This window comes from Sinocyclocheilus grahami, unplaced genomic scaffold (genome assembly GCF_001515645.1).
Source record: "Sinocyclocheilus grahami isolate Dianchi unplaced genomic scaffold, SAMN03320097.WGS_v1.1 scaffold96.1, whole genome shotgun sequence".
Classification (NCBI taxonomy): domain Eukaryota; kingdom Metazoa; phylum Chordata; class Actinopteri; order Cypriniformes; family Cyprinidae; genus Sinocyclocheilus; species Sinocyclocheilus grahami.
In genome coordinates this window covers 958,189-979,617 of record NW_015505275.1, presented here as the reverse complement: position 1 = coordinate 979,617, position 21,429 = coordinate 958,189, and the positions used below count along the sequence as shown (strand labels likewise).

Sequence of the window (21,429 nt, the reverse complement as noted above, 5' to 3'; positions counted from 1 at the left end):
ACCCTCAAGCCATCCTAGGTGTGTATGACATTCTTCTTTCAGACGAATACAATCCGAGTTGTATTAAATAATGTCCAGGCTAATCCATGCTTTATAATGGGAGTGGATGGTAGCCCAAAATTTGAAGTCCAAAAAATTGCACCCATCCATTTATCAGACTGGTAATTTGCATTTTTGGGTGAACTATCCCTTTAACAAAGGTCTTGCACACAGTATTACCAAGGGAGCAGGAAACGTGGTGAATATAACTTATTTTCTACAGCAGCAACACAAGGCTATTTTCAGGGACTAGAGGTTGTCCTTGATTTCCCAGCATCCCACTCAAATCTGTTATTGCTCAGTAGTGTTCCAATGCACTAGGCACACTTGTTAACTCAGGGTACAGCCGTGTAGCAGAGGACTCATTTACCCTTTCTTCACTCGGCCAAAGTCAAAAGCCATCTGTCTGTAGGCAAACGCCTTCTCGTTCAGATACCTGCTGTACCGTCTGATAAACGTTGACATGTCGTAACCTGAAAGTATAAGCATTTATAAATACAACAGACTGATAATATTTTACTTCATAGACAAATTCAAATGGGCATGACAACAAAGTTGACAAAAAATAATTATCAGCAGCTAATTTAAGAACAGTGCAATTAATTATCTCTCGCATAACTTTTCATACGGATTTTGATGTCAAACAAGAAGATTTTGATCAGAAACTGCATTTAATGAAATAATACTTACCATGAGAGCCAGTTTTGTCCAAAAAATTACTAAGATTGAATAGGGTGTTCCTGGAGGCCAGGTACTGGATGAACCTCTGAAGAAAAAAAAAAGGTCATCTTTTTCATGTGCATTAATTATTATAATTTGGAATATGGAATAATTCAGATGCAAGGCTGTTTTTCACAACACAAAAGACTAATTTCAGTACTGTCTTTAATAAATAAATATAAAATAAATAAATAAATGAAAAATTTCCACCAGCAACTCATAGAGATAGAGAGATAAAAAGAAAAAAGGCATAAGAAATGCAGAACTGCCTATGAAAACTGCACTTCAGTGAAGAAAAAAAATTATTTCTACAAAACCGATATCACCATCTAATGAGTAATCACTCATAATTTAGCAGAATAGCAGAAGCTTTATCAAGAAAAAACAGAATACTCACTGCATATAAACAGTGAATATATGGGATTAGATCTCTGCCACATTTCTTGTATTTAATAATTTATAATTGATATATAATTATTCATGAAGGCTGGAAGTGAAAAATGTCTTATATTCAGGTGTGCATAATTAAACAGATTTTCTTTTACAGATAAAATTAGCTAAAAAAAAAAAAAAAAAGTTTAACTCAGACTGAAAGTCGAAAAATTATTAAATGCCCATGAGAAATATTCAAAACTAATACAATACAAAAAATTGCAAAGTTAATGCATAACCATTAGACAGCAAAATGCTCAGTGGGTCAGAAGGGTCAGTCAAAAACATGTGGAGAAGAAAATATGCATGTTAACTGCAAAAGAATTAGGAATTAAGGAGAAGAATTAGGTGTGAAATCACCAGGAACCATTTAGTCTCCAGCGTCACCATTTTCCCAAACTGCAACCTACCTGGAGTCTCCAGAAGTACAAGGTGTCAGGATCTCAGAAAATTAGGTTAAGTATAGAATCCTAAAAACTGACCCCTACTTAATTAGAATCACATACTGAAGTGTAGTAAAATACTTGAAGACTGATTTTTTAAAATATAGGCTTTATAGACAGATAAGTTGAGAGTAACTCTTTAAGGACTCTTTAATCTGGCAGTAAGTTTTGGGAGTTCATTTTTAGTCCATCTCGAGATTTTATCTGTAGAAGATAACCTGCTTAATAATTATGCACACCTGAATATAAGGAGTTTTTCACTTCCAGCCTTCATTAACAATTATATATTGGTTATAAGTGATTAAATACAAGATTAATAGTAGTTATTAAGATTGATGTTGTTTGGAATTGGTCAAATGTGCTTGGAAAAAAATATAATCAGAATATCAACTTGCATAATAATTGTGCATGCACTGTATTTTCCCTCTTCCGCTGTCATCAGTAATGCAAGGAATGTTGTGATTGGTTTTCAAGGCAGCCAATCAGAATTTAGCAGCCTCGTCTCTGATTGGCTGGAATTGCAAACAAATGTATGCAGCTTAACACATTAAATAAAAAAAAAACTGTAAAACAAGACAAGGAAAAAAACTAAAAGGAAATGTACAGAAAATATTCACTAAAATTAATTGGACATAACATGCTGTAAGATGTACAACATAAAGTACTTAACTGAAGTATAAATGTATTTGTCTTGTTTAACAGTAAAATCTGTTAAAACATGATAAAATGATTTGAGAAGCAAAATTGTATAAGATGAAACATTTTTCAGTGAATATATGTTGATTTCTTTTCTTAGCCCATTGTCAATTTTAGTCTTGTGTTTTATATAAATGCTGTTAGATTTATGCTCAAAACAAGAAAAAAAAATTGGCAAAGAGATAAAGCTTAATTTAGATATATCTACATATATCTATAGAAAGCCTTATTACATTTACATTTACATTTAGTCATTTAGCAGACGCTTTTATCCAAAGCGACTTACAAATGAGGACAATAAAAGCAGTCTAAACTAACAAAAGAGCAACAATATATACAGTAAGTGCAAATGACAAGTCTCGGTTAGCCTAACGCAGTACACGTAGCAAGGTATATATATATATATATATATACACACACACACACACAAACAAAGAAAACAAGTAGATAGAATAGAAAGAATAGAAAGCTAGTGTTTGTTTTTTGTTGTTTTTTTTTGTTTTGTTTTTTAATAAAGAGCAAAAAAATGAAAACGATAAATATAGATAAAGTAGAATTATAGTAGAATAGAAAGTGTTAGAGTTAGAGGGTCAAATAAAGGTGGAACAGATGTGTTTTTAGTCGTTTCATGAAGATGGGTAAGGACTCAGCTGCTCGGATTGATTTGGGCAGGTCATTCCACCAGGAGGGAACAGTTAGTGAAAAAGTCTGTGAAAGTGATTTTGTGCCTTTTTTTAGATGGCACAATAATACGCCATTCACTAGCAGAACGTAAGCGTCTAGAGGGCACATAACTCTGAAGTTATGTTATGTCTTTAGTTATTACGTAAAGCAATTTTTTTCACAAATTTGTTTCATGATTAGATGTTTTACTTGAGAATGAGACAGAAAAAATACTGATGAAAGAAACTGATTTATTGCATTTTTGGTTCATGAATTCTGGAAAAAAATATGAAGGTATATATTATTTTATTTACTTGTGAATGATCTTTTCAAAGTGTTTTTTGTAAACCTATCCCAGCATTACATCATCTCTGTGTGCTGTACCTTTTCAGTTCTGCCTTTCAGAGTTTAACTGATGTGTCAGCTGATCAATACAGAGGCTTGTGGGGAGATGAAGCTATGTATAATGTACCTAACACTTTTAATCATCTAGGTCAGACTACTAACCATTTCAAATATCCATATATCAGGGTAAATACTTCCCTTGTGTATGTGACCTGTAGAGGCACATAGCCTGATGTTATAGAACACATTTCCTGCAGACTTTTTCCTCCAGAGTGAGAGTATACTTCCTTTCGGACTATAAAGCTACACCTCTGTCCTAATTAAACATTAGGGGGAGGATTATCAAGCAGCACTTCTGTCCCCTCAGACAAAGCAGTCTGGTAGGTCACATTCATAATTGAATAGCTCTTTTTAATTAAAATATTGGAAAGTGAGCTCATCTACTAAATATTATTGTTATGACATTTTCCCTCATTGCATGTTCAGCAGTATGGAAGACAATGCTTTTATGAGTAATCGACACTCTGTATTTTACATAATATCACATGCATATGGGGGACCATCACTTTTAGCCATGGATGATTTTATGGACCCCTCTTACGCGAAACGAAACATCACAAGATGAACAAATCAGTCTCTTTCTGTTTGAATGCTAACCTATTGATTCATTTGTAAGTAAATTTATCACTAGATCAGCATTGGTGATCTAAAATCCCAAAACAACTAAGTTAATTTAATCATTTTTAAAGAAATTAATATTTTTACTCAGCAAAGATGTATTAAATTGATCCAAAGTGACAGTAAAGACTCCTTCACTGTTAAAAAGATTTCCATTTCAAATAAATGTGACTGTTTTGTATGGAAGCCCGTTTCCGCCACTAAACAGAAAATAATACAAGGTAATTGCGACTTTTTATCTCACAATTCGGACCTTTTTTCTAAGAATTGTAATATAAACTCGCAATTCAGACTTTTTTTCTCAGAACTGAAAGTTCATATCTCGCAATTCTGACTTTATAACACGCAATTGCGAGTTATAAAGTCAAAATTGCGAGATATGAAATATAAATGTATTTTTTATTCAGTGGCGGAAAAGGACTTAACATAGTTTTGAACTCAAAGAATGCTGAAAAAAAAAAATTTATAATTACAATTTTCGAGCACCAAATCAGCATATCAGAATGATTTCTGAAGGATCATGTGACACCAATGGCTGGAGTAATGGCTGCTGAAAATTCAGATTTGCCATCATATAAAAAATCATTAAAAATTTTTTTTAATTATATATATATATTTTTTTTTATGATAATTTTTTATATGGCGGCAAATCATATTAAAAAATGGCTTTATATACATATAAAGCCATTCTTTAAAATTGTAATAATATATCACAATATTACTGTTTTTATTGAATTTTTTATCAAATAAATGCAGCCTTGATGAGCATAAGAGACTTCATCAAAAACATTTAAAAAATCTTACTGTCCCATAACCTTTTGTACTGTAGTATATATATATAAAATATGAGGTTGTTCAATGAATAATTCATATTCATGCGCAACACCTTTGCCATTCCATGATGTCACAACTTGCATTTCCTTGTGCACACCTCTATGAATGTCCCTGACACTATTTATAACAGTGACACATATTCACACGCAACCCGCATTCACGTAGCTTCATATTTATTAAATTATCCTTTGAAGCTGCGCCTCTCCATCTATGAATTCTATCAGTTCCTCTCAAGCTCTCAGTTCCTTCACCCTCCCTCATTTTATCATCCATTTTTCTCACTCTTTATCTCATTCTGCCTTCTACTGCCATCTGCCTTTTCACTCTCCAATGTCTCTGTCACTGCACAGCACCAGCCTTGATTGAAAGAGTAAACTGCACATTCAAAAAGAGAGAGAGGGAGAGAGGGCTGGAGCATCCGCCCGCCTGTCTGTCTCTGCTCCTATTGTGAGTCTGATGGGTGTGATAACGCTGATAAGAGGAAGCGAGAGGGCTTTGAGTGCAATAGGTGGTCAGCTGTAGGGATCAGCTCCTCAGAAAATGGTTAAAATTCAAGGCAAGACTTCATAAATGTTTGTTGCACTGTCAGGTTTAAACACTGTTGATGTAGGTTAAATATTATGCAGACCCTGCATTAACGTCTTTCAGTAATGCAGACATCTGTGACCCAAGCCAGAATCAATTAGAAAAAACACTTTTCCAAACCACTTTTTAAATTGCATTATTGAGCTATTTAATACATTCTGAGCTGAAATGGGAATTATGTGCCAGGTCGGTACAGTAATTTTCACAAACAAAAGTCTGACTGCTTTCAGCTTTTACGTGTTTGCCCCCTGTCCAATGAAACTAACATTCATTACCATCTAAAAGCTTTGAAAGAAATTTCAGTAATAATTAGTTAACATTAGTTAAATTAGTAATACTTTGAAAGCATTTATTCGATCTTAGTTAATATTGATTCCAACATTTACCAATACATTATTAAAATCAAAAGTGACATGGATTAACAATGAACAGCTGTATTTTTATTAACTAACATTAACAAAGATGAATAAATACTGTAACAAACGTATTGCTCATTGTTAGTTAATGCTAGTTGAGCATTAAATATAGTTAACAAATGGAACCTTATTTTAAAGTGTTACCGAAATTTCTTATGCTTACCAAGGCTGCATTTAGTTGATCAAAATAGCATAAAAACAGTAATATGCTGATTTGTTGTGCAAGTAATATTTTATATTATTATATCAATGAAAATAGTTGTGCTGATTAATATTTTTTGTGGAATTGTTGAAAAATTAACTTTTGCATGATAAATCTACTACTAGAGAGGTCGCATATTTTGGGTTTATGAGTCCACAGACAGGCTTCATCTCAGCATATGCACCACAAACATGATGTTTTGTCTTTATAATAATTACTTTCATTCAAAACATCAGGACATTGCCTTAAGTCTTGCTTACCTCACAGGTATCATGTTAATAATATTATAGAAATCAACTGCTTGCTTCTCACCTCATTGCCATGAACCATCAGGTGGTGAGTGGTGACCAAAGCCTTGAAGACCACAATCCAGCTGGCATTTCCTGCTCTCTCAAACAGGGTATCAGCCATCTGGGGAATATTGACATTGGACTCTTGGGTTGCCTGGATCAAGTCTGTGAGGGAATATGAAAAAGAAAGATCAGAGCTTATCTAGATCTTTAAAGCTTTAAAGGGGTCCTATTACGCTCTTTTACAGAGTCTTGATTTTGTTTTGGGGATGTACTAGAACAGGCTCTCATACTAGGTTGTTCGAAAAACACATTATTTTTCACATATTTTACATTATTACAACACCTCTCTCCCCAGTCTGGCATGAACGGCTTGAATATTTCCTGTTTTAAATGAAGGCCCGCCTTCTGAAATATGAAATGTGCTGTGATTGGTTAGCTGGGCCAGTGTGTGTTGTGATTGGCAGCACTCGGCGCCTGGTCGGGAAATGTCATGCTCCTTACCATAGCCACCTGCCAGCTTCAGTGTAAACATTGCGTCAATATCAAATCAATTTGAGCGCGATTTAAACCCGGATGATTGTAACCACTCTAAGTTTGTCTGCCTTGGGAAAGCTAGCGTGTCTCCGACATAGTGATAACACTCGTTGTCTTCTCTAGTGCAGCTCAACCAGGTCTCGTCCCATTCGTCTGTGTTTGTGATATCACAAATCCCGGAAAATATGCGTTGTAGTCCAAACGAGTCGTTTGTTGTAGTGTTTGAAAAGTGATTTCTGTTAAATAAAATATCTCCTTTTGAAGTGGACTTTGAGCTTTGTAACTTTGCAGACCTTTTTTCCGCTCAAACAGCAACATTACAGACTAACTCAAGTTTAAAAAGTGAAAAGGCATAATAGGACCGACCCCTTTAACACATTTAATAGTTCCTCCTGTATTATGGCATTCTGGGTAAAAGCAGTGGGCACAACACATACCAGAACATCAGGGTAAGAGTAAAGCCCAAGACACTGCATGATTTTAGCAACCCTTATAAGATCATTGCAGATCACACTGTGCAACATGGATCTAATAAACTTGGGTACGACATGCATGTAGACTGTACGATGATGATACCTATTGACTCGTACACTACTCGTTTCTATAGAAGAATAAAACGTCATCAGCATGCGCTAGTGGTAAAAAAAAAATAAAAATAAAAAATAAAAACAAAAAAAAAGAGCATGATGATTCACACTTTGGTAGTTGTAGTTTTTATGTGTGCTGAAAAAAAGTGGAAAAGCGGCGATAGAGGAAGGGATGAGAGCTTGAGGTAAGCAGTTTTATGTTTTAGCGCCATGTTGCATTGATTTCATGTCAAATTTTTATTGGCTGGTAAGTAAACATGGGTCGTAGCAGCAAACACACTGTGCGATGATAATGCTGAATTTCTGACACTGTCAGAAAATTATCATAGGCTGTCTTTGGTCACAAGACCATGACAACGGCCGTCTTTGAACCTCTCTCACTGTACGACACAGGACCACCGATTAGGAGCCACGATCACAAAAATCTCCACAATTGTTTCACAATGCCAATCTTTTGTCTGGGACAGCCAAAAATTGTGCATTGTGTCTCTGGCTTTACACACACAAACCAGTGCTAGTCAGTGTTGTCCTGCATTCAGTTTCAGTCTTACTCTGTTTCTGAAATGTGCTTAGCATGCTAGTATATGAAAAATACTATTAAAAGACATCTAGGGTCAGAAGACCAAATCATGAGAGTGTTCACAACTTTCATTATAATTCAAGTCATTATAACTGAAATTCTTAATGTAGTTATGGCATACAGGATACATAAAGAGCAGCTTAGGCTCAATAATGCAGATATGAAAGGAACAGAACAGGTTATTAATATTACAGTGCTGTCATAACATTGAATAATGCAGTGTGATGGGAACTCTGTGGGTAGAATAAATAGATAAACAGACAAAGACAAACAGCTAGATAGAGAGACAGACAGCTGGACAGACTGACAAATGGACAGATGGATGGATAGACCGATAGTCAGATCGTTATATCAACACAGATATAGTAGAAGGTTAGATAGTTAGACAGACAGACCAATAGATAGTTAGACTGTCAGGCAGAAAGATAATTGGTTAGATATTTAACAAACAGATAGCGTATTCAGAGATAATGTTAGACATGCAAGACATAGATAGTTAGACATAGAATAGAATGTATTATAGATGTATATAGATAGACATAGAATGTTAGACATAGATAGTTAGATACTAATAGTTAGAAAGACAGGCAGTCGGGTAGACAGACGGATACATTTTCAAACAGAAAGACAGACTTTCAGACAGATAGTTACAAAGTTAGACAGTTAGGCCTATACGGAGTTAGACAGACAGATGCAGTAGACAGATCGACCAGCAAACAGATAGAAAGACCAAGAAGGAGATTGACAAGACAGACAGAAGGAGAATGTAGAAAAGATAGACAGATGGATAGACAGGCATATAGTTAGATACATTGTTTAAAGTCCCCATGAAATCAAAAAAAAATTTTTTGGGTGTTAGTATCAATATGTTAGTCTTAAGGTTATCTATAAGGCAGTGTGCTCCAAAAGCGTGACAAAAATCACATTTAGAAGATATAAGCATTCAAAGTTTGCAGTTCGTCACTTCCGCCAAAACAGCTCAACGTTTTTTTTGACATCACATCGTACTTCAGCTTCTCATCAAACTTTCTCTCCAATCAAATGCTCTCTAGAATACGAAGCGCCCGCCCCCTACACTTTAAAATAGACGCTGAAGCCACGGCTGAAATCGGTCACTTGTCCACAGAATTAGTATTTTCTGTACAGTGAATGGAACGTAGTGCACTATATAGGGGACAGGGAACGATTCAAACAGTGTAAATATGCTTTCCACTGAAGAAAAAAAGAAGTCTGGTTTTGCATTGTGTCACGCTAACCACCACACCGCACACATACTCTGCTCCGGTCCAGAGACACGATAGCACGTTGCGGATCACATGCGCGAGTCGGCGCAGCCCACAAACTGTATCGGAGCTATTTGAATTCTACACAATGCTATATTTTATAGCAATATGGATGAGATTGTGGCTGGCATACCCTGTCAAATGTGGCTTTACGGAGCTCAACGGTTCTGAAAGGCTCTAGCCCAAGCTGTGATATAAACTAACGCTATTGGCCGTTTTAAAAAGGGGTGGGGCTGCTTGATATGTCCCGCCCTGTCTTCCGGTTTCAGTTAAAATGACGTCAACACAGAGTAATGCTGCGTGTTTCTAAGCATTTCAGGGGACCTTTAACATGTAGTTAGACACAGATAAGCAAATATTTCATTTCTCAGTCCTTCTCTTTTTCTTTCTCTCACACCTTCACTACAGGAGGATGTGAACACACACACACACACACACACACACACATACACAAACACAGACACAGGCTTCTATCAGTATCTGTCTCTAAGGAGATCATGACAAAGCAGCCTGCTCTCCTCCTACAGACCACACATCCGCCATTCATCCTTCATCATGAACTACACATCACAACACATCCTGAAACCACAGCAGTATCTGGATTCAAACATTATTTTTACATACTGACAAGCACTGTAACAATAATTAAGAGACTATGATGTATATTTCACAACTGAACAACTTGCAGGCTCTCCTCTTGTCACATAGGAAATAATATATGATTTAAAGGCTTAGTGTAGAAAAACTTCAGGGGGCTGTGAGACACAGTCACCTTGACTGAAAGAGGAAGGGTACGCACACATTCATGTTCAAGAACAGATTACATAATCACAGAGACTCTCATTCTCTAAAAGGCTTAAAATTTAACATCATCCTGGTTTGGCCCCTTAAAACACATCAACATTGCCTGAAGTGACAAAATGGGAGGTCAGAACCACCTTCATATGTCACCTGGACAAAAAAAAAAACCTAGTTCTCTATCGAAAGGTAACTCCCATTGCGTCGACTTTGAGAGTTTGACAACTGCTTGGGGAAACTTCTGTTTACTCTATTACTGAAGCCTGATTGGTTAACGTTTGTGTAGCTGCACAAACCAATGGACCTTGAGCCCGCCAGAAGGGGCGGAGTCGACCACTATATAAGTCTGCCCGGAGCACCATCTCATCAGAATCTTCTCCTTCAGCGACGAGATCATTCAATTCAATTCAATTCAAGTTTATTTGTATAGAGCTTTTCACGATACAAATCGTTGCAAAGCAACTTTACAGCAAATTAATTTTCTACAATATTTAGTGGTAGCTTATCAGTGGTGACTGTCAGTTAATGTACATATGGCAGAAACGTACGGAAAAATCAATTAAAGACGTAATTAATTAAAGACGTAAAGACCATCTCTTTGCTGACTCTGCAATAAAGAAGCCGAAGAGGGAAGAAGCTCAAGAAGAGCCCCGGCAGCAAAGAAGCGAGAAGCCTTCCCCTGCGGCTCTCCGGCTGGTAAGAGCAATTCCTGAGCAATTTCTCTTCGACGTTGTTGCAAATGTCGCACCACGAGTGTGGCTAGTGCACGGAATCCCTGCAAGATGCATAAGGGCAGTGAGTGCATCACCTGTCTGGGCAGCGCCCATGCAGAGACTGTGTGCTCACTGAGACGGAATGCTCTCACAGAGAGCATGAGTCTCGCTCTTCTCTGCTCGCGAATCACCTTCTTAAATGAAGGCAGCCCCGCTCTCTCATTTCTCCTCTCTCAGCGAGCTCAAAGAAAGAAACGGTGCAGTCACGGAGCTGAGCAACCAGGTTTGAATGATCTCAAGAGGCAAGAGCCCGCATGCTCATTCTCCCCCGGCACTTTGATCCGCTGGTGTGTGTTGTACACGTGAGATTGCACCCCTCTTACATCGAGCGGTTCAATCCCTCTAGGTGGATCGGAGTAGAATGCTGTCACCAATGATTCAGATTGCTGACAGCGTCACATTTGTGTGTGCATCGCTGAGGCTGCGCTCACGGAGACAGGCTGCTTTCACAGACGAAAGCGCGAGATTGTCCCTGCATCACTCGCGGATCCCCTTCTTCAGGCTCGAGTGATTTTACGTCGGCACAGGTCCCACGTGTTTCACTCTCACTGCAGCACTTTGATCTGCCAGTGTGTTTTACACGTGAGGATCAGCGTCCCTTGCTTACATCGAGCAGCTCGGAGGATGAAACAGTAAAGTAACAGGGCTGAGCAACCGGGCTTGAGTGATCACACGCCGGCAGAGCTCCTGCGCGCGCCACTTTCCCCACAGTGCTTTGATCCGCCAGTGTGTTTATACGTGAGGATTAATCCCTCGTTTGCACAAACTTTTTATCCTTTTAGGCGGATGCGCATAGCACTTTGATCTGCCGGTGTGTTTATACGTGAGGATCATCAACACCCCTTATTTAACGAGCGTTTTTTTTATTGGATCATTTTAGCGGATTAAAAAGAAGATGCATCTGGACCACACCCACTCTGATGCTGCGCTCATGGGGGCTGGCTGCTCGCACAGAGAGCATTGAGTCTAGTGAAGAAAAACTTTTGAGAGAAAAAGGAAAGGATCAGTTCTCGCTGAGGCTGGAACTTCATCAAAGAAAGCTCTCGCTCGCTCTCCATCCCTCCGTTCAACTCTGAGCGATGGAAATTCTAGTCAAGCTGGGCACGTGCTTCTCATTCAGCGTGCGCCCAAGCAAACTACCACTGTGATAGTGGACCCACAAAAGCAATTCTCCTCTCCTCACACTGCGAATGCCAGTTCCCCGCCCCGTCCCGTGAACTGCCATTAGTAGGAAAGTAATTGCTTGCTGCCTGGCTTTTGGCTTGGAAAGCACTGTCTACCTTTATTAGATTCTAAAATTTGGACATCCCTGCCCTGCAGGCGCGGGTCTTATCCACCTAATGCTTACTTCCCCTCCCCTTCTCGGGTGGGGAGAGTTATCTCAAGTAGACCTCAGAACGTTTCTCGGGTCTCTTTGTGGCTCAGGCTTATGGAGCCCTCGCTGAGTGTTCCTGGGCTGCGTCTGCTTATAGCACGGCACTACTGGATAGGTTCCCCAAGCAGTCGTCAAACGACGAAGCAACGGGAGTTACCTTTCAATAGGGAACGCGCCGGTTACTCACGTAACCTCAGTTCCCTGAGATGGGAGGAAAGATGAGACTGAACGAGCGTTGCGTAACTGGCCGTGCTATAACTGCACGCAAATCGATGGCTGTTGCTTCAGTCGTATGATTCTGATGAGATGGCGCTCCAAGCTGACTTATATATTGGTTTGTGCAGCTACACAAACGTTAACCAATCAGGCTTCAGTAATAAAGTAAACAGGAGTTTCCCCAAGCAGTCATCAAACAGCGACGCGACGCAACGCTCGTTCCCTTATCTCAGGGAACCGAGGTTATGTGAGTAACCGGAGCATTATACCCTAGTTATTTTTCTCGTAATATTACATAGATACCTCAGGCCATTGTATTTATATTTTTATTTTTACACTGCTGTTCAAAAGTTTGGGGATAGTTTTTGGGGATAACTATCAAATAATACTCTTTTCAACATTGATAATAAGAAAAATTTCTTGTGCACCAAATCAAGCAAGTTAGTATCATTTTTGAAGGATCATGCGGCACTAAGAGTAAGAGTAATTCAGCTTTGCATCACAGGAATAAATTGCATTCTAAAATAGAAAACTTACTTTAAATGGTGTGACAATATTTACTGTTATCAGCATTAACAATATTACTGTTTTATTGTATTTTTGATCAGTTAAATGCAGCCTTGGTGAGCATAAGGCTGTGTGAATTCTTTCAAAAACATTAAATAATATCTTACCAGTCCCTAAATTTTGAACAGTATAGTGTATATGTGTTCCTTCATATAATTTTCAATACCCAGTGCCTACTGCTACTAACAATACAATAAACCCAATGACTCCTTAAAGAGTTTGGTAAGGTTTGTTCAGCCTTATAAACTTTGCAAGACAAAGTTTTTTTTTTGTCTGAATAATTGAATTTGCTCGATGCAGAGAAGCACAATATCTAAATGTACCGTAGGCCAACAGGATAATTTTTTGTACTTGAAGACTGCACAAGGGAATTATAAAGCCTGTGCCTTAAACAAATTACAATCTCCTATGAGACATACTGTAATAAAAGTTTGAGTTTTGTGCAGTAGTAGTTCAGAGGACACAGTATCTCTGACTTAGCCTTCGCTTCCTAAATTATTTACAAAGAGAGATAAAAAATCTGGGGGTGGAGAATCAGTAGAACAGTCAGATATGAAACATCTCACGGTTCTCACTTTACACATGGCAGGAATGCTTACACACGTGCAAAATCCTAAAAATAAAAAAAAACAGGCAAACAGATACACACTTTGCTAAGCTGAAGCGCTGCACAAAAGTCACACTGTAAATGCAGTGAGAGGCAGATGCAGTGCCAGCTCATATAGCAGACTGAAAAACTACCCTGCAGCCTCGCGGCCTCTGAGCTCCCCAACTATTATCGACCATCAACTTGGCCCACAGGCCACTTTCCCTGTTCAATAAGAGGGGCAAATTACAGTATCGGTGGCAGATCCATTGGTCACACACACACTTTTGTTTTCTATCATGGCGGGACTTTGTAGTGACTTCTACTGTTCTACTCACACATGTGTGCATATAGGACATATTTACAAAAAGCAAAATAAATAAAAAATGCACTCGCAAATAAAAATGTAAGCTAAATGGATATGAGCTTTTTTTTTTTTTTGAATGATGTTTGTAGAATGCTATGTATTCTGTGATTTTGTTTTCATTTCCGTTATATATTCCACGTATAATGTCTGTTATATCCCTTCCTCTGTATTTTGCTGTCTTATTTGTACTTTGTTGTATTATTATTATTTTAAATTATCCCTGTAACTGCCAAAAAATGCAAACAAATGAAAAAAAATTACCAAAATCTAATTTCATGATTGGAGTATTTTTTTTTTCAATTTAGATCATGATATAGTCATTTTTGTTATTTGCTTATTAATAATAAGCAAGTAACAAACAAAATAACAAATGCAATAAAACAAAGACAAACAGAACAGTAGCATTCAAGTAAGAGATCATACAGAAATTGAATAAATAAAAAAGTAAAATTAAAAGTATATTCTTCACTGTATGAATTAAACATTCATACACTGATTATTTTACTAAAGCTACTGAAGTTAGTCAGTCAAGATCAGTGAGTGATTTCCATTTTCTTTTGTTGTTTGATTAACATTATAGATACAGAGCAGGAGGAATATTTGCCTGCTGCACAGATCCAATATATTGATATACAGGAGTTTTATTTTTCAGCTGTTTGGAGTAATGAGTCATAAGCCATTCAATCATAAGCCAAGACAGGCATTTTAACATAATGCATTTGGTTGTCAAAGCGCAAAACTCATGAAAGAGATCTGGATTTGCGATCGCATGCTGTCTGTGAGAGGCAGCTTTCAGTGTGCGTGATGGGTGTGTGAGTTCTTTGTCAAGGTTTATTGGCGTTTAAAAACTTTTAAAAAAGTTAAGTTTATTCACTTAACTTTTTTTTTTTTTTTTTTTTAATAAAGCGCATCCATGCTTTATTTTCTCATTCATGCATGTTTCTTATTCACTCTTAAATTGTCAGTAACTTTAAGCAGTCCTGCTCTGCACAGATATATAAAGTGTTCATGCAGGGAGTGGAAGCAGAGCACTGCACACACACTGCCCAGCTGCAGCACGCAGACACAACTCGGCTCTTATTAAAAACGATGTCATTAAAATGGCTTAAAGTACAGGTACTAGTAAAATGAGAAATCGTATCATTTTTAAAAACAGGGTATTGCGATACCTTTTTAGTACCGGTATATCATGCAACACTAATGTATAATAAATGCAATACATATATTTTTTAGCTGATACTTCATTTAAATTGTTAAATTATAATTGATTATAATTTATTCTAAATAGTTTTAAGACATTTTATTTTTAGTTTTAAGACATATTGAAAGTTTGATTTTCATACTGTAGGCCTGCACACATAGCAAATAAAATTCATAACAGCCTGGTCTATGCATTCATAATTCACATCTTATTTTTAACATAAGAATGGATGTGGCCATTTGTAACTTTAACAAGCGAGGCTTCCAGTGTCATTGCTTCCAGTTACTTTACCTGTATAAACAGTCCATTATGCTGCTTCATATTTGCTATCATATTTTTACATTTATTATCATATTCATACATACACTGGATTGTAGTGCAAATAGACCTTTTACGGTACTTTGTTATTATTATAGTTATTTACCTTTAGTGGCTAATGAATTGAAAGTCTTGCACATTCAAAGACAATAGCTTACTTCTGTGTTGCAAAATAAGGTGAATAAATGCACTGGACACCTTGAGTACCACATGAAGTGACCATTAGCAGCAGAGAAAGCTAGAACATGCACTTCAGACATCCAATTAACCTTCAGAGGTGTCATTACACAACCATTTTCACCCAGACTGTAAAGGCCATTGTGGAGTAATTGCATCATGCATTTATTCATGCTGAGATAGCTTTTACAAACTAGGCACCAACATTACGTAGGTATCATGCCATGTGTTAAAATGCACAGAGCGGTCCATCGCCGAGCCAGTAATTTTCACTCTTCTAAAGACACGAGTAGGAGGGGAGACAGACATGCCTAAACCGCCTGTTTCCCTGGCAACCGCAGCACTTATTCTGGTGTCGGAAAGTTGCATATTAAGACACTGCAACATTTAATTAAGCAATGCACACAGCCATGTGAGACAAGAGGCCAGTTAAAAGCTAGTTAACAGTGAGTGTCCTCCTAATAGAATAGCTAAAGACTGTAAAAGAAAACCCACTTCCACTTGATCTAGCAGCACGTGTACACAGACAGCTCTGATCCAGGTTGTGACTCAACATTATGCACAAATGCTCTTGAACTTGATAAAAACACTTTAGTTTGAAGGGCAAACCAATCAATGGGTTGACATTTAATCATTAAAAGATCATAAATAAGATATTAAGATCATATACATTATTTTGCACTAGTATTTTAAGTACTGCTCAGCCATCTCAGTGAATTACAAATCTTCATGTGATACTGTGATAATGTGATAGCATTCTGAGCATTGCTCATTCATTTTAGTGAATTACCAACACTACATAACAAATCTGTTATCTGTAACGATCAATTTAGGGCTATTTTTACCTAATTATAGCAAGCAGAAATACAAGACTAAACCAAGAAAAGTATCAATAAATTGATAACTTTCATAACCTAAGCTTAGCTATTTAAATAAGTAAACACTATTAAAAAAGCGTGCACACACACACACACACACACATATATATATATATATATATATATATATTTCCATGTTGTACATTGACATTACATTTCAAATGAAATATTTTTTTATTTAATAAAACATTCTATTAACCATAAATCATTTGACTCACTATAGCTAAAGCAACCTGACCACAAGACTGAACTAACATTTAAAGGTAACAACTGCAGTTTTACTTTTTACAGAGTTCTTGGTTGAACAAAAAAAACGTTTTTCCAACCTTTACAAACAATATAGTGTCTGTTTCCACTTTCTGCCCCGGGTGTGTTTTCACAGTGTGTGTGTTTGTTCACTACTCACTGCTGTGTGTGTGCACTTGGATGGGTTAAATTCAGAGCACAAATTCCAAGTATGGGTCACCATACTTGGCCACATGTCACGTCTAGAGTCCGACCGATACCGATACTAGGGAGTAAAAAAAAGACAGATACCGATATATCGGCCGATATTCTTTGTGTATATTATAGTACAGTGCCAGTCAAAAGTTTGGACACTTTCCCATTCGTGTGTCCAAACATTTGACTGGTACTATGTTTAACAAAAAATCCTGAAGGAGAATGTCCGGCCATCTGTTCGTTACCTCAAGCTGAAGCGAACTTGGGTTCAATAGCAGGACAATGATCCAAAACACACCAGCAAGTCCACCTCTGAATGGCTGAAGAAAAACAAAATGAAGACTTTGGAGTGGCCTAGTCAAAGTCCTGACCTGAATCCTATAGAGATGCTGAGATGCATCCACGTGGGGGTGGTCTCACTCGAAAGAGGGCCTCAAGACGCGTTCGAGAGGGTTCCTTGAGCTGAAGAGATCCCCCGAATTTGGTGCGGATTCGCTGGGCCGTTACGGAGATATGGCCATTCAAAGTTTCAATGGTTTTCCATTGACTTGAGCTTTAAAGCGTTTCATCCAGGTCGCCAGTAGCAAACAATGGAGCGCGCTCTGCTGGACAAACTAAGTAATTACACCATTTCAAGCATTTTATCTGCATTATATGTTCTGTAAAAAAAGTGCTCATATCGGCTGATAATATCAGCAAAACGATATATCGGTCGGGCTCTAGTCACGTCCTTTTCACGTCCTATAGTACATTCTAGGCCTCATTATCTACCTGTTTGCTAGTATCCTGTGTTTATTGTCGTGTTCATGGATTTACCTACCTCGATTGTTCCCATGTGTTTCTTTAGTCTTTAGTGTTAATTATGAAAAAAACCTGATAAGACGACTGAACAGGAACCAATCACAGGCCATGAAATTTCAAAATAAAAGACATGACACGAGAACACAATAAAGACACAAAAACTGTGTACTAATACTCTGAAGAGGGATAGATTCATATCTTAATAATTAAAAGGTACAATCAGATAATGCTGCAACAGTGATATTTCAAACTAACACACTTGCTCTGCGTCTGGATGAGTTTCTGACTAGCTTTGAGTACAAAGATTGTAAATTAATGTGAAATGGCTGTGTAGGTGCATTCTTTGTTAGTGAAAGTGACTGAATTGTGTGTAATATTGCATGTTATGGATGTGAGTAACTATTGTTGAGATGTCTACTCCCAGAAGTGTTATTTTCTATTATGAAATATTGTAAAAGCCTGTTCTGAGTGGTTTAATTTCACAGAATGCTTTCGTAGTATATGTTATCAATGAAATCTCAAACCTGCACAGTGACTGAGCACCCAAAGAAATTTAATTCTAGTCTTATCATGCTAAGTTGCATTATGCTTGTATTACAGTGGTTTTGTCTTAATATGTCAGACATTGTATAACCTGGCTATGGTGTAATTATCATATTGTTGTACACAAGTTTTAATATGTTTGTATCTTCACCGAAATGAGCTGGAATGAATTGGTTTTAAAGTAAAGTGTATAAGTAAAATGAGAGCTGAATATGTGTGTTTCGAGAACAGAAACAGCCATATTCCGCTGCACATGAATGAAGCCTGAAAAGCTCTATTTATTTATAGGCCTCTCCCTGGAGCAAAACAACTGAGAGATCGCCCATGTGTGCCCTCACTGGCAAGCAGTGTGGCGACGTAGCATCCAAGAAGAAACCAGTGTAAACCAGTCTGTACAGGAGAATATCTTCCTTTCTGTAGTGCAGATGTGAGTATACAGTATATCATGCTTTAATCATATATTAGCATGATTAAAGTAACAGTAAGAAAACCCGGCAATTTGACAATTGTATTACTGCTCAAGGAAATATTTTATCATTTTACAACTATTTAAGTAAATCACCCTTAACTTCCAGCATGACAATTTGCTAATATTGAAAAACCCTAATGCCCATATACACTTAGAGTACATATCCCAATAGTTTACTATAAGACTTTAATTTTGCTTAATGTGTTTAAGTGTGATTCTATTAAAAGATATTTGCTGTAAAATCAATATGAAATTCAAATGAAATTTCAAGTCTTGCCCTACATTTTTTTCTATAAAAGGAATAAAATGAAAATATAATGTATATATAAAAAAAATACCAAAAAGTATTTTTAATCTTCTTTCCAAATATGTTATCAGACTGATCTGTGACTCAAAATGTCTTTTTGGTGAAAATATTAAAGGCCATTTGTAGGGAGCAAATGTGTTCCAAAATCAGGTTTTAATTTATATACGTTTTGTGCACCTATATTTATGCACCAATATTATTACAAGTTGGCCAATACAGATTAAGCGATAGTTAATTTCATTTTACGGCTAACAACTGATATATGAACAATATATAAAACTACATTATTTGTCTACATAAATAAAAATCAATCATTTAAATGCTACAAGTCAATCACAGCATTATAATGTGCAGAATGAAAATCCATATTCAATTTGAGATGTGCTTAAAATTATGTTCAACAGTGTTATTGAATTTTGGTTTTAAAGATACTTTTTAAGTGAGTATTAGATGATAGCAAAGGCAATCTAAATGTAAAAATTGAGGGAATAAAATAGAATAAATTAAAATCTCTAATACCAGCCGATAACTTATAGGGTATATCATAGGTTTTGAATGTGTGTAACACTAAAATGAGTGTTACTCTGCAATGAGTCACTTTATGCAAGCAAAATGGGTTGCATTTCATGTTGACTGAGCATCTGACATCAGATAAACATAAATGCAATATTATAATCACAGTGCTCTATTTTACCTCTCCAGACTAATTTGTAGTCCCTTGACCCATTCTAACCCCCTTCCCTATTGGAAAACCTAATCTCACTCTCCAGCATGACATGTAAAATCTCAGTCAGTTTGACTTCTCCTCCAATGTGAGGATCAGTACCATTCTATGTGGCCTAATCGCTAATGGCCTAATCTCCCGGTCAAGATCCTCGCACTCTGCTCTGTCTCTTAAAGGCTTCTGGGGGCCCGGCAGTCAGATTACACAGGAAACACATCTTGTTTTGCATTATTCATGGCACAGCGGTGTACTAACAGCACCCATTGATGCCATGTACATGACTGCCAGTGTGATTTTAGCCTGATTAACCGGGCGACAAATTTAGCACTTTCACCACTAAGCAAGCAGCACTGCAAACATCTGCGCGATGAATGGACAGAAGAGCATCTCTCTCTCTACGCTCAAGTGCAACTATGTGCACGTGTACAAAATCATAAATGACTCATTTTGGAGTTTTAAATTAGCATGCATGATGACTAACGCACAATGAATAAGGCTCCAAGGACGCAATGACCTCTAAGTCAGCTGTGTGGGGGGGAAGGGTGCTGGAAAAATGGGACTTGGCAGAATATAAGTAGGTGTTAGTTTGGTTGCGGTGGGGGTGTCCCTGTCCAGAGTGCTGAAAGCACTCTACTATGCTTTGCTGTGATTGGCTGAAAGCTGCATTTTAAGCAGCATTCTCTTGTTGAGTGACATCAGTGCAGCACCAGCTTTCACTCTTTTACTTTCACACACTGCAGAGAGAGTATTGCCAATGTTGCACCAAAGACTAGTTGTAGTTGCTGAAAGACATGGACAGAAAGAGCAAGCTAGAGCGACACCGACAGGAAGAGATAAAGAGAAAGACAAAGACAGAGTAGTACAGAGCGAGACTGATTCACAGAGACATACTGAAAAATGTATCTTAGACAGGATGCATTATTCTCTCTTGAGTAATGTGGTGAGTTTAATGTATTTCGTAAGCTAACGTAAATTTTACACGGATTAAGCAAAAAAATTAACTTAAATGATTTTAGCAAATGGCTGCAATATAACAAAGAGTGAAAAATTTAAGGGGGTCTGAATACTTTCCGTACCCACTGTATAATAAAGTACTTGCGCCTTGCATTGCTTTCAGAGGTGGATGCTTGTAACGGACGAAACACAGGAAGCGTGCGGATCCATCTGCAAGGCTTCATTCGCAAGAGACGTGGTCAAAAACAGGCATAGGTCAGACAATGGCAAACAGGTATATTGATGGCAAGGTAAGAGGGATAATCCAGGTACAAGGCAAAGGTCCAGGCAGGGGCGAACAGTATTCAATTGGGCGAGACTCGAGGGATAATCCAGGTACACAGGCAGTGATCAGAACACGGGGAAACAGACAAGGCCAGATGATGAAAACAAGGAAAAACAAGACACTAGGCTTGGTAAGGCAGCTAACACTAGGGGAGTGGAAAATGCAGAACAATACACGAGACTAAAACAGAAAACACGGAATGACTCGGTAAGGCAGCTAACACTAGGGGAGGGAAAAACGCTAGACAATAATCGACGATCTGCACAGGAACTGAGGGGG

General features: G+C 37.5%; 1 protein-coding gene across 1 annotated transcript in view; it reads right to left on the bottom strand.

Moving 5' to 3' along the window:
• The window catches only part of LOC107587852 (clathrin coat assembly protein AP180-like), a 58,547-nt gene that overhangs the window by 34,057 nt on the left and 3,061 nt on the right, over positions 1-21,429 (bottom strand). Inside the window, exons 2-4 of the mRNA XM_016275816.1 lie at positions 6,366-6,508; positions 730-805; positions 410-512 (exon numbers count right to left, since the gene is read on the bottom strand). Of these exons, the coding sequence (XP_016131302.1) occupies positions 410-512; positions 730-805; positions 6,366-6,508 (322 nt within the window). The remainder of the gene's footprint in view (positions 1-409; positions 513-729; positions 806-6,365; positions 6,509-21,429) is intronic.